Here is a 13,955-nt window from a genome sequence, read left to right as displayed (position 1 = left end):
AGGAAGAGTTCTTACGCATAACGAATTTGATATTTAGCTTGATATGAAAATAAAATAAAATGAGCTTAAACGATTGTGTGCTAAATTCGATATAAAGTTTGGAATGGTTTTAAAAATTTTCAAACATTCATCGTGATCACATTATTTTTTTTTTTATTTAAATATTTTTTAAAATCATATATTTATGACATTATTTATAATTATTAACTCTGATATTTATATTTATTATTACTTTTAAAATTATTCATATGAAAAAAAAACTTAAAATTATTAAATAATTTATAAAAGCTTTAAAAATAAATTATTCTTACTTTAATTTTTTTCTTTCAAAATATTTTTAAAGGAGTGTTAACAAGATTTGAAAGGAAGCCTTGATGCATCATTAAATTTGTTGTGATTTAGAGATTATTTGTTGAGGTTGTGAAAATAATCTCTTATAATAAGATTATATGTATAATACTCATTTTTGAGATTTCGAATTGATAGAAGTTTTGTGTATCATGTTTGATTTAGATATTACTGGTTTGGGTTGCGAAATAATTCTCTTATAAAGAATAATACGACTACATATGTACTCATCTTTGAGATTTCGTGTGGGTGGAAGTTTGAGTATCAAGTTGATCACAAGTTTGAATTGCAAATTTCATGCTGTCTTTTAAGAGTTAAAAGATTTTTTACAATACAATTGCTAAACTTCGAAGAACCCTGGCTCATCAAGCTTCCAACTCCAGGACCAGTTGATAGAACACTACATAACCTAACCACAAGTCTGTCAGATGCAAATTTCTCATAAGTTAAATTTGTAAAATATGACAAGGTCATTAGTAAAGCGAATCTCAGTAGATCGGGTATAACATTAGATAAGCTTTTGGAGCGACAATGACAAACAAATCGATATGTCATGAGCATATGACGCCTTTCGAAACTGTACATTTAAGGAAAAATGAGGGAGGAATGGGCATTTCCTTCAACACAACTCGAACTCAAGAGCTGTAATCAGGGCCTAGGGGCGCAGTAAGGATGACCATGGTCGCTCATGCTCCCTCTCAATCTGTGAAATGGTTGCTTCATCCTCTTCGTTCTCAAAGGTCCAGATCTGTTCGGCCTGACCAAGACTTCTAACCCACTGATCATATTGAATGCTGAATGGGGTCTCTGGATTTCTTCCACGGGTCCTGAGCTATACTCCATGGTCACGAAAGAAGTAGCTCCGCCGTATGTCAAGCACGGCATAGTAGTGCCGTTCCACCAACTGCTTTCGCTGTCAAAGTCACCCTTGAAATCACAGTCTGTGCCCAGTGACTCTTCTCTGTGGCTGACAGAATTATCGCAGGCTTCATCCATATCGTTGCATATGAGCTTCAATGCTTGTACCACTTCACCCATGAATGGCCTTTGCGATGCCTCTGTGTGGACGCACATTGATGCGATCGCTGCTACTTTTGCCATATTGTCGAAGTTGTATTTTCCGCCTAACAACGGATCGACCAATTGCTCCAACCCTTCTGTGGTAGTAAGCAAAGGGCGTGCCCATGTGACAAGATTCTCTGGACCTTGGGACTGAGATATGTATACTGGCTTCCTACCGGATAAAAGCTCCAACAAGACGACCCCATAGCTGTAAACGTCACTTTTAACAAGTAGGTGTCCAGTCATAGCGTATTCCGGCGCAACATACCTGCAAGGTTATCGTTAGCCCTCTAGTATATGCGATGGAAATCTAGGTGATTTGTCATATTAGATGAAATGTTTTTTTGTTTGTCTTTCTTAACTAGCCAGTAGATGTGTGTTTCACAGAAGAAAATATCAGGATGTGTAAATGGCGTAATGGCTACAACAAATAAAATGTTTGCGATGAAAAAATGAACAAGATGCTAGTAGGAAGAAACTAAGGGAAATTGTTCCCGAGCATGTTCATGTATCATGAATGGTGTCGAAAATGTTCATGCATGAGAAATAGAACATTACCCGAAAGTACCCATGACCTGGGTAGAAATGTGATGGACTCCTTCTGATGCCTCCCTAGCCAACCCAAAATCTGAAACCCTGGGGGTAAAATCATCCTCGAGTAGGATATTACTGGCCTTGAAATCGCGGTGTATGATACAAGGGGTGGAATCCTCATGCAGATAAGCCAGTCCTCGTGCCGCACCAAGGGCAATTTTCATCCGCGAGTCCCAGTCAAGAGGCTGCTTCATTTTCTCAGGACCTGAAATTCCAGGAAGCAGTATATATATAAAAAAAAAGCAGCAATCTTGAGCAGTTATAATTCCACAGATAACCTGGAAGATACATACGGTGAAGATGGGACTCAACACTTCCATTTCGAACAAATTCATATACCAAACACCGGATTCTGTCTTCAATGCATATACCAATCAACTTGACAAGATTACGATGGTGCAGTCGGCTAAGTGTTTCTACTTCAGCAATAAATTCCCGATCGCCACTTTGGTCCTCCTTAGTAAGCAACTTAACTGCAACCTCAGTACCATCATCCATGACACCATGGTAAACCCGCCCAAATCCACCTTTTCCCAAAACCTTCCTAGAACTGAACTTGTCTGTAGCCTTCTCGAGCTCAGATACTGAAAATGCTCTCACTGAAGGTGGGCAAGTAGGCATGGTGGAAACAAAGGACATCGACATGGAGCTGGCTAGACTACTTGACAATATGGATCTATTGCCTGCATGAAGGCACATAGAATTCAGAGAAAGACCAATTTAACGGAAGTCATCAAGCAAAGGTCACAAGTAGACAGACACAATATGTAATTCTGAACTTACAATGCGATTGAAGTGCAAACTGCAAACAGTCTTTAAGTTCAAAGAGCAAAAAGATAGAATTACATTAAAATGGAAAACAAAATGCGTGTATCGGTGTATGGATAAGGAATCATGTAAATAAATGATAATACAGTGGTCGAGAGACCATGTACAAACATCGACAGATAAGCAATTAGTAAACATTAAGATTCATCTGTGCAATTGAATCAACTTGTTATAAGTATTTTTCAGACATTCAAGTTGGGAACAGAAGGAATGCAGAGAGAAAATGCTTAATAAATATAATGCAGAGGGAAGAATTCATAAGAGCCTAAAAACAATGGAAAAGAAAAGGAAGTCAAGATGTCACTATATAAATGTGCTATACAGAAAACAGAACAATTGATGTGCTGATTATGAATCATCTAACTGTAGGACATTCAGCCTGGATAACTGATTGGATATCCACAATGGAAAAAAGTCATGCATCCTAATTATTTGGTGTCTGCAGTATAGATTTTATGCTGTCATGAAATCTATGTAAATTTTATCTTGCTAGTGATATAAAATAACTGTTTATGAATCACTAGAGCAAAACATCAATATAATTACCATACTTTCTGATCTCCTAGGCAGTACACTTCTAAGTTCTGACTACTTAAAACAGAAGGTTTTAAATTAACTACAGGTATGGTGCTTGACAAAGTTGTGACATAAATATGAAACTGATGACTATGGCATGTGCAATGTTAGGAATAGCAGACAAGACTGGTATAATCAGGCCAAGAAAATTGGAGCTGTGACAAAGTTATGACATAAATATGAAATTTTTGACTGGCATGTGCGCTAAGACTATCAGGATCATCAAACCAAGATAATTGGAGCTGTCTCTTTATTGTCCATTGTTTAAGACGACTGGTACAGCATAAGATTCAGTCACATGTTACAATAGTTGAATGTGTAAACAGGCAAAGTAGTTGAGAATAAAAAGAACGGGACTATTCAAATAAATCAAATAACCCATATATATATATATATACATATATATATTCTTTTTAAGGTCTCCTTCTACACCAAGTTCTGAGATTTTGAAGGTTGGGTGGTGAAGAGGAAGTGAACTTTGGGGAATTGGGAGTTGTTTATGGGCAATATACAGCTTCAGAAGTGCTCCAGTTAAGATGTTACTAACATTGTGTTATTACAAGAAATAAGAAGTGTAATAAACAAGAAGTGAAGAAGCTAACTTTGGAGGCTATCAGTGATGAACTGCTCAAGCAAGGATTAGCTGGATTTTTTCTGTTAGATTGTACCAATGAAGGAAACAGGAACTTTTGTTAATTGAATGCTCAATCTTCATTTTTGTAGCATTTGATAGTAGGAAAGCTGATTCTTTACCAGTTTAAATCTCTTCTCAGTGGCATTGGCTCACATGGATAAATGTAACAACAAACATGCATAATGGGATATAATGGATGAACTAACTAAATAATGATTCAATAATTTGTTGCTACCTGTTTTACGGATTACTGAGGAAGTACATGTAGGCTCGACCGAACTAGAAGATCTGCCAAGCTTCTTTAATCTCAAAATCATGCACACAACACCAGAGCATATCAGCATAAGTATGAATGAAGATAACAAAATTATGATGACTATTCTTCCTTTAAATTTCTGCTTCTTGTGCATTGATATATTTGCTGTGATTGGATCTTGATGACCTCCAATACCGCTTGGACCCAATGACTTACTAAATGAGGGTGGTGGAGAAGGAAGTCCTGCATGGTGTTCCTGGATTCTTAGTGCACTACAAAGTTGACATGCTGATAACATATGCAAAATAGGAGCATGCATTACCTGGATAACGAACATATAGCACATCATACTCACCAAAAAGAGACATGTTTACTGGCACTTTCTTTTGCCAAAATCTTTGGTAAGTCAGCAATGCAGACGTCTTATCAAACTTCTCACCTAGAGGCACTAGATCAATGCTGACTGTTGTTTTTTCTGGGTCCTTAATGCTAGCAGTGGCACCCATTATTCTTACTTGACTTTGTTTTAAAAATGTGCCAGCTGCAACTTCAACTTCAAGCTCTGCAATTCTAGAGAATAGCTCAAATGGTGCTACACCCAGATCAATTCCAACTTGCATAGGGTAGACACATCCACAGGGTGAGCCGATTGGGGTCGAAGTGAGAGGTTCTGAGCAAGATATTTCATCACAGCCTGTTTGAAAAGTAATAATAAAATGAAAAAGGTTAATCATGCTAGCTAGCTTCTTGATTGTATGCACCATCAATGACATAGTTAACTAAAATATCACAAGTTCTCTTGAAGCAAAACAAACCACACCCTGAGATTGTTCTGGTATCACTGAGGCTGGTGAGGGTGCAGGAGGCAATCTTCTATGGTGTTTTGACCAATGATGTCTCACATGGGAACCTGGAATGATCAAATATAGTTTGATTTTTCAAGATCCAAGAAGATGATAGGTATTATCAAAACCAAAAATGTAGATTACCATGGTGTTTAGGAGAGAGAACTGGGGAAGGCGCAGGCCCTAAAGGTGTTAAATTCCATGGTTTGAGTGAGTTTCTTGGAGATATTACTTGATTTATTGCCATATGCATTCCTGCACAAGTAACTTGAAAATTGTAGCGATGGCTTTTGTAGTGAATGTGGCCATACAAATAGAAAAAAAAAAGTCAATTAAATATACATGGGCAGGATAAAATAATGTATACCTATGTATCCAATGGTAATACAAAATGTATGCCAATGGTAATACAAATGAAAGAAGAATCAATTAAATGGACGTGATGGGGATAAACAAACACAATAAACCAAAAACATTTGCTGCACAATGAGCTCAATTGTTATTATGTCAAACATCACACACTTTGTCAATGAAAGCGGGTGGAAATAGGGAAAACCACATTTTGGGATTAATGTTGCAATCTACAATTCTTGTCTTTTAGGCTGTAAACCTTGCATGCGACCCGCTGATGAGGATTTGGACTCCGGCCTTGGATGACCTTTGCAATTGAGGCAAATGGCGAGGGGAACATTAATAAGAATTCAGGCGATTTTGGTGGGGCGCACTACCCCTTTATCAAAAGTACAAAATTCAGGAGAATGGTAAGTGGAGATTCTAATCCCTATGCTCTACTAGCCTGCAATAATGCATGCAGAAACTAACAAGAATTTGAGAGAGAGTATTTTATAATTTTTCAAACGATCAAATATTGCCCTTTCTTTTCCTACGAAGGTTGTAATACCTTTAACCAGAAATAAGCAGCGTCTTGCGTTTTGTGTGATTTAGTACAAAAATTTATGATGATGGACTTAAAAAGACGCGACCAATTTCGATGCATCAGCTATCCCATGAAAGCATCAATCAGTTTGAAGAAATCAGTGATGCAACATTCCAATCTCAAGGTTCCATAACTTCACATTGAGATAATGCAACTTATGGCCAAAATAACAAATTTAGCGAAGCGAAAGGCCACCCATCCAACCGGAAGCCCAAAAAGCGCCAAACCCCAGCCGCCGGAAGAAAAAAACACCTTACGAGAACTAAATAAACCGCGTCATCTGGCAAAAAAGGGGCGATCTCGCACAAACTGCCGGAAGGTAAAGAGTGCGGAGGCGCGTACCAGTATGGTTCGAAGCCAAACGGAGCAGCGAAATCAGCAGCATCAGAAACCCCGACATCTCAACTCATCAGAAGCGCTCCTGTTTCGCCATTCCAGGTGTCCGAAATGGCCGCGCTCCAGCGGCTCCGCTGGAGGAGGAGAAAGAGGAAGCGCGGGCGGGGCTGGCTCATAAAACCCTAGTTCGCGGCTGGATCTCTGCTGCAATAGATCCAGGAGCACCGCGTCGAGCGAAGCAAGAGAGAGAGAGGAAGCGGATGGAGATCGAGAGAGAGAGAAGAAGAAGAAGAAGAAGAAGAAGAGAAATAAAGAGGGGCGCGCAATTACGACGACTGCCACCAAACTTTGAGGTTGTAGAGTGAAGTGAGCAAGCGAAATTAAATTAAATTAAAAAGTTAGAAATTTCACGCTCTTTCAATTTACTCTCTCAAATTTATTGTTATTTATTTTTGTATTTCGAGATGATTTTATTTTAGCTTCTCATCTTTTTGAAATGCCCCCTCATAGTTTTGAAATCATCAAAATATTCCCGTGTTTCCTTTGTAAAAAAAAAGGTAAAAAAAACTAAGATAAATGTCAAATGGACACTCTTAAAAAAATAAAAAATAAAAATGAATTGGATGTCCCATTAATAATTTTATTTAAAAAATACCTCTTGATTAAGCATTTTTTATAGTAGCTACTAGTAGTTGCTATAACATATAGAAGTTATCCAATAGCTACTATAACGTATAAAAGCTATTAAGTAGATGTTACAATATATTTAGGGTAAATTTAAAATTTAAGATTTAAGGTTTACAATATGTAGAAATTATCGAATAATTGTAATAATATGTAAAAATTACCAATAGCTATTACAATGTGTTTAGGATGAGTTTAATCAAATTTTAGGATTTACATCTTGTAAAAATTGATATATCATTATTTTATGAGAAAAATTACTTCATATTTGTACCCTTATTTTGTTAATAAAAAAGTTATCATGGTAGTGAGTTTAGTGATGGAATGATAAATTTGAAAGTCACAAGCGGCATATAGATAAGAATGGTAGAGCACATTTTAAAACCGGCAGTGAACATTAAGGGTTAGAATGAAAGTTTTTAGACATTAAGGGTTAGTATGAAAAATTTTAGTTTTTTTTGGAAAGCTTCTAATATGTTAATTAATCATATATTTAATTATTTTCCCAAATTCCACCTTGAGTTTTTTATTATATCAGTTAGCTACTTAGCTTAGCTAACTCGATGCCGCGTCCGTTAACGAAGCTCCACGTGATTTTGTCCTACGGATTCCCAGTGTCTCACCAGACAGCATACAGGAACCAGAAACGAGTAGATATTCTTAATTGCCTCCGTGCTTTCGTATCGTGGGTGATTAAATGAGCTTAATTAGTTGGGTTCTGTGACTGTGTCAGAAGCCAGTTTTATATTTATGAATTTGTTCGTTAAAAAATAAAGAAAAAATATAAATATTATGAGATTTTTTACAGTTGCATAAACGTTAAGAACATAATAATTTTTTTTAATTTAATTTACATTTCTAGTTTTTTTGCATGAATGTTGTTCTTTTTTCATTTGTCATTTAAAGTCTGACACAGTTCCTGTAGTTCGATCATGTTCCACGTGGAGGGAGGACGTAGCGTTTACTTAAAGTCAAAGGCTGGATGCCTTTTTGACTAGCGACGATTAAGCTGTTTCATCTTTTGACTATTTTACATTATCCTTTGTTCATATTTTCTCAACGCAATGGTGGTAAAAACGGTAATTTATCAAAAGGTGTACTAAGTTTAATATATTTATCAAAAAATATATCACGGTTTTGTATTTACCAAAAGACATAGATAAGTGATATGTATTACCGAATATAACCCTCCCGCCAACTCCTCTGATCAGTCATCATTTCCCAGGCATTCGAACCACATTTTTAAATAACTTTGATTTTAAAAAAATAAAATCGATCATTAGGGTACCTCCCTCCTTCGTGACACAGCTCCGTCTTGTGAAACCCTAGTTTAGTGTTCGTGAGCCATCAGTTCGAGTTTTTCTCAAACGACATCTAGAATTTCAGTTCAATTAAAAACCAGGAGTGTTCGTGAGCCATCAGTGAAGGATTCTAGGGTTTACATTAATCAACTAGTATCATAATGGCGCAAAGACGTCGATCGGGTGTATCATCATCCTCTCCACATCAATTAGCTGTAAAGGTTATCATTTTACAAACTCTGTGATATTGAGAAGCTGAACTAGTATGATTTAATTTTTTTTTATTTTTATAAGATGTTGGACAGAAACTGCATTGGAACAGTGTCCTCGGTCACTTTAAAAGTTTTTTTTCAACTATCCACGAAGAAAGGAACGCATGAAGGCTCTGTTATTTTACATGACCGACACATAGTGCTGATCAAACAGTCATCCTTTCGTATGTTTTTGGACATAGAAGATATACAGCACATCCGTGGGATTTTGATAAATATATTTCAAAATTGGGATTCAAGTAGTCAAACCTTTAGATTCTCAGGTACAATTTATAATTTTGTATTTTAATTACAAAGTAGTTGTATGGTAAAATTTAATCTTTTGCTAAACATGGGCCTGATACGATGTCGTATCAGTGCTTGATATGACATCGTATCATGTCCACGGTGTTCATAATACTTTTGTATGTGTTGGTAGAAGTCTAATAATAATTTAACTTGGTCAGGTGTTCCGGTTTGCTTCACAAGAGGAGACGTTTCATTGCTGCTTGGTATTGCTGACCGAGGAGCTTCAATTCCGATGAATTCAGCTAAAGCATCCAGTGACCTCTTTCTAACTTACTTCTCAAACAAAAAGGAAGCTACTAGATCAAGAATTGAGGAGTTGCTTAAATTTTATGGCAATCGCATTGAAGTCGAAGATGATGTTTTATTATTTTGCAAATTCTATATTTTGTATATATTTGTTTGTGTCTTATTTTCTTCTAGTACATATAAGGTCCCGTTAAATCTTATAGATATAGTAGATGATTTTGAGAATCTTGATAGATTCAACTGGGTTGAAGCAATCCATAAATTTATGGCTCCACAATTACCTAAGATTGAGGACATATTTTCATCAACTGAGACAAAACATGCTAACACCAACTTCCCTTACCTAAAAGGATTTGCTGGTCTTTTGGCAGTAAGTGTATAATTTGTGTGAAATTTTTTAATATTTTGCGAACAATTTTAAAATAGTTAACCCTTGTCATGGTGAATCAGGCATGGTTTTTGGAGTATGTTCCAATCCAAAAACCATACAAAATAAAAGGAACCAGAATAAATAAGTGGAGGAATATTCCTTCACATATTAGTAAGGTGAGAGAATTGATTAACCAAGTTTCATCTGAAGAGGTAAATTTAGAATACTTTGACTATAGTTTGGTTAAAAAGTATTGTTTTAACATGTGGTTTAATATTCTTACAGGTTGTGATTGACCTAATCCCTAACCAAGATGAAAGATCATTGGTTGAGAACTTTGCTGGCGTTGATGACAGTCCACATGCAATGGAGGCATCACAAATTGAAGTCACTGTAGGAGGAAGGCAGATTAATAAGGATTGTTGTAATTGCATTATTCAAGCAAACATAATTAAAGAGCTAACAATGGAGAACATGCAATTGAAGGAGAGGGTGAAAGAGTTACTTAAAATAGTTGAAAAAAAAAAGCATGGAATCTCAATATAGTGAGCCTATAGACGATCCTCAAATTGAACCTGTAGGTGTTACAACAAGAAGTAGGAGAGGACGTGACAGAAGTCGCTATGATTACAGGGATACTCCAATTGATAGTTCATTGTGGCTCAAAACTTTACCTAAGAAGCAGCGTAGAAATATACATATAAGTGAGCCTGCGGAGAAAGTTACAAGTATAGGAGAAGGAAAAAAAGTTGTCAAAGAATATGTTGTTGTGGGCAAGGGGAAAGGAAAAATTGGTTTGGATGAAATGGAAGAAGAAATTATTATTGTACAATTGATGGAAGACAAATCTGATGAAGAGGCAGACAAGGATGTAGATATGTTTGCCAAATATGACAAAATGAGGAAACAAGCAATTGTTATAAGACGATATCTGCAAATTTCATTGTAATTTGTTAGATATAATGGATTATCTAATTGCCTTTTTTGTTTGTATGCATAGTATGTGAAGAAGCAATTTAAGTCTTCCAAGAAAAAAAAATAAGACGAAGAGGTGACGTACTTGTTAAAAGCCTTGGAGGAAATAAAGTATGTAAATTAAATAGTTGAATAGTAAAGTATATTATATGCTTATCTGATTACATAGTTGGGCTAAGGTTATCAAAAATAAATTTGTAAAAATAATCTGTGATTTGTTTACTTTGTAGGTTTACAAATGATATAGTTTGGGAGGAACCACCCTTTTGTTTAAATTTGTATTCCCTTTTATCTGGTATTAATGGAGAAATGTTGACAAGAGGGGATGTAATCGACACGTATTGTAAAATTTTATTTAGGGGGGCATTCCCGTTTGGAAACACATACAACAAGTCAATATATTGTTCAACATTCTTCACAGTAAGGAATTGATTTGATTATAGTAAAAAATAGAATTCTTTTTATTATTTGGTTATGTATGTATGACTTTGCATATTTGTAGTCATTAATGAAATTGTCAAGTAAATTTGCCTTCCAACACATGATAAAGACGGATAGACGAGATGAAGAGGTAAGGTATATATTTATACCTTTGTGCAGTGATAATGCACACTTCCACTTGCTGGTGGTGGACACCAAATCAATGACATTCAATCAGTACAATTCTCTAGCAAGTGGAAGTAAATACAAATATGAATTTGAAGCAGTGGTGAGCATCTAATAATAATGTGTATATTTGTATTTTAATATAAATGCTAGTTGATGGAAAATGGAAATTTCCTCTTTAATCTTCAGGTATCAGATTTTAAATTATATAGTCGTGAGCACGTTGCTGCTATTCATCCAAACTTGGAAAGACATTATCCGTTTGATAGATGGGTCTCTCGCACAATTGAATGTCCACAACAACAAGCAAGGTAAATCGAGCACAACGTGTGAATATAAATAATTAATAAAAAAATATTGACCATAAAAATGTTGTTGTTCTTTACAGCGTTAACTGTGGTTTTTTTGTGATACAATACATTCGATGTCTCCTATATGATATGAAGACGAACTTCAAACAAGGAGACATGAAAAAGATTAGAATTGATGTAATGGTATCAATTTTGAGGGATAAGTATTTTAAAACATTGGATTAAATATCCAGTCTTGTAAGGCAAAAACTTGTATAGAATGTAAATGCACTTATTACGTAGTGTAGGACTTTTAATATCTTTGTATGTAGTCTTTGTTGTATAATACAGTGGTATGTAGTATATGAGAAGATTATAAACTGTCACTGGAATATTAATAATATTTCATAGTGATTAGTCAAATATAAGTCACAATATATAAAATGCGATGCTGGTGCTTATCAGTGGAAAGACACAATGTATATAAGTTATAATGCACACCATTTCTATCTTCTCAAAACTGAAAACATGGTAACGGTTGGGATTGTTTAAAAAATCAAATAGGCTCGGACCAATAGTCGGTTTCAAGAGCACAACGTCACTAGGTTCCGTGCCAACTGCCACGGAGCAATACCTTATAAGCAATGGGGTATAAATACGTTTTGACACCAGATATACCATCTTCCCAGTTAGAACTTCACAGGGAATGTGATTTCAGGTAGATCCAAGTAGGGGAGGGTCATTAGTGGGTTTTGGTCAAAACCCACTGATGGACCTTGACACCTCTGATTGGACCCATTTCAGCTATAGTGGTATTCTGGAGTTGCGAGGACTCCAACTCTGCTGGCAAATCATTATTTAAATATCTATAGGTCCTGGGGAAAAAATTAAAATACAATCAGCCTCCGTTGGGCCAGATATGCTTGGATATCAGGCCCAACGTGGGCCTGATATGAGTATCATTTAATAAATCATTATTCTACCCCCCCCCTAATATAAACTCCAAGCATTCTAACAGGGGCCTGATCAAAAAAATAAAATAAGATCAATTTTAAAAGTCACCTTCCATAGGGTAGAAAAGAAAAGTTGTGCACTGTTCCATGCCAACTGGCACGGAGCCATACCTTCTAATCCATGGTGTATAAATTATGTTAGACACCATATATACCATCTCCCCACCAAGACCTTCACAGGGGACTTGATTTCATGTAAATCCAAGTAGGGGAGGAACATCAGTGGGTTTTGGTCAAAATCCACTGATGGACCTAGACACCTCTGATTGGACCCATTTCAGTTCTAGTGGTATTCTGGAGTTGCAAGGACTCCAAATCTGCTGGCAAATCATTATTTAAATATCTATAGGTGCTGGGAGAAAATTAAAATACAATCAGCCTCCGTTGGGCCTGATATGCTTGGATATCAAGCCCAACGTGAGCCTGATATGAATGGATATCAGGCCCAACGTGGGCCTGATATGAGTGCATATCAAGCCCAACGTGGGCCCGATATGAGACCATATCAGGCCCAAAGTGACCTTGGTATGGTATCCTTTCTTATAAATTTATACTATCTCCCCCTTTCTATAAACTCAAAATGTGCTACCATGCTCCTTATGAAAAAATAAATGGCAACTGGCACGGAGCCATACTTCCTAATCCATGGTGTATAAATTATGTTTGACACCATATATACCATCTCCCTACCAAGACCTTCACAGGGGACTTGATTTCATGTAAATCCAAGTAGGGGAGGGTCATCAGTGGGTTTTGGTCAAAACCCACTGATGGACCTAGACACCTCTGATTGGACCCATTTCAGTTCTAGTGGTATTCTGGAGTTGCAAGGACTCCAAATCTACTGGCAAATCATTATTTAAATATCTATAGGTGCTGGGAGAAAATTAAAATACAATCAGCCTCCGTTGGGCCTGATATGCTTGGATATCAGGCCCAACGTGAGCCTGATATGAGACCATATCAGGCCCAAAGTGGCCTTGGTATGATATCCTTTCTTATAAATTTATACTATCTCCCCCTTTCTATAAACTCAAAATGTGGTACCATGCTCCTTATGAAAAAATAAAAAAATAAAAAAAATTAGAAGGTGCTACCATAGGGTTTAAGTCTATAGCATGACCATAAGTGGAATAAGTGGCAACTAGCACGGAGCTATACTTCCTAATTAATGGTATATAAATTATGTTTGACACCATATATACCATCTCCCCACCAATACCTTCACAGGGGACTTGATTTCATGTAGATCCAAGTAGGGGAGGGCCATCAGTGGGTTTTGGTCAAAACCCACTGATGGACCTTGACACCTCTGATTGGACCCATTTCAGCTATAGTGGTATTCTAGAGTTGCAAGGACTCCAAATCTGCTGGCAAATCATTATTTATATATCTATAGGTGCTGGGAAAAAATAATATAAAATCAGCCTTCGTTGGGCCTGATATGCTTGGATATCAGGCCCAACATGGGCCTGATATGAGGGCATATCAGGC

The 13,955-nt window shown here is 36.4% G+C and overlaps 1 protein-coding gene across 2 annotated transcripts; it reads right to left on the bottom strand.

Annotated features, from left to right (window-relative positions):
• Positions 1-758: 758 nt before the first annotated feature.
• Positions 759-6,761, bottom strand: LOC121980706 (receptor-like serine/threonine-protein kinase ALE2). 2 transcript variants are annotated; one of them, XM_042532870.1, is made up of 8 exons: positions 6,423-6,761; positions 5,288-5,398; positions 5,119-5,208; positions 4,621-4,992; positions 4,278-4,541; positions 2,298-2,687; positions 1,969-2,209; positions 759-1,678 (listed from the first exon to the last, which is right to left on the bottom strand). In XM_042532870.1, exons 1-8 carry the CDS (start codon positions 6,478-6,480, stop codon positions 997-999), a joined length of 2,208 nt encoding a protein of 735 aa, XP_042388804.1. In that variant the 5' UTR covers positions 6,481-6,761; the 3' UTR covers positions 759-996. The 2 variants fall into 2 exon arrangements, with proteins under 2 accessions (XP_042388804.1, XP_042388805.1); XM_042532871.1 differs by having other exon boundaries at positions 4,654-4,992.
• Positions 6,762-13,955: the final 7,194 nt, after the last annotated feature.

The sequence above is a fragment of the Zingiber officinale genome, chromosome 5A (genome assembly GCF_018446385.1).
Source record: "Zingiber officinale cultivar Zhangliang chromosome 5A, Zo_v1.1, whole genome shotgun sequence".
NCBI lineage: Eukaryota > Viridiplantae > Streptophyta > Magnoliopsida > Zingiberales > Zingiberaceae > Zingiber > Zingiber officinale.
Note: the sequence above shows the minus strand (reverse complement) of the source record. Positions and strands in the feature narration are given on the sequence as shown.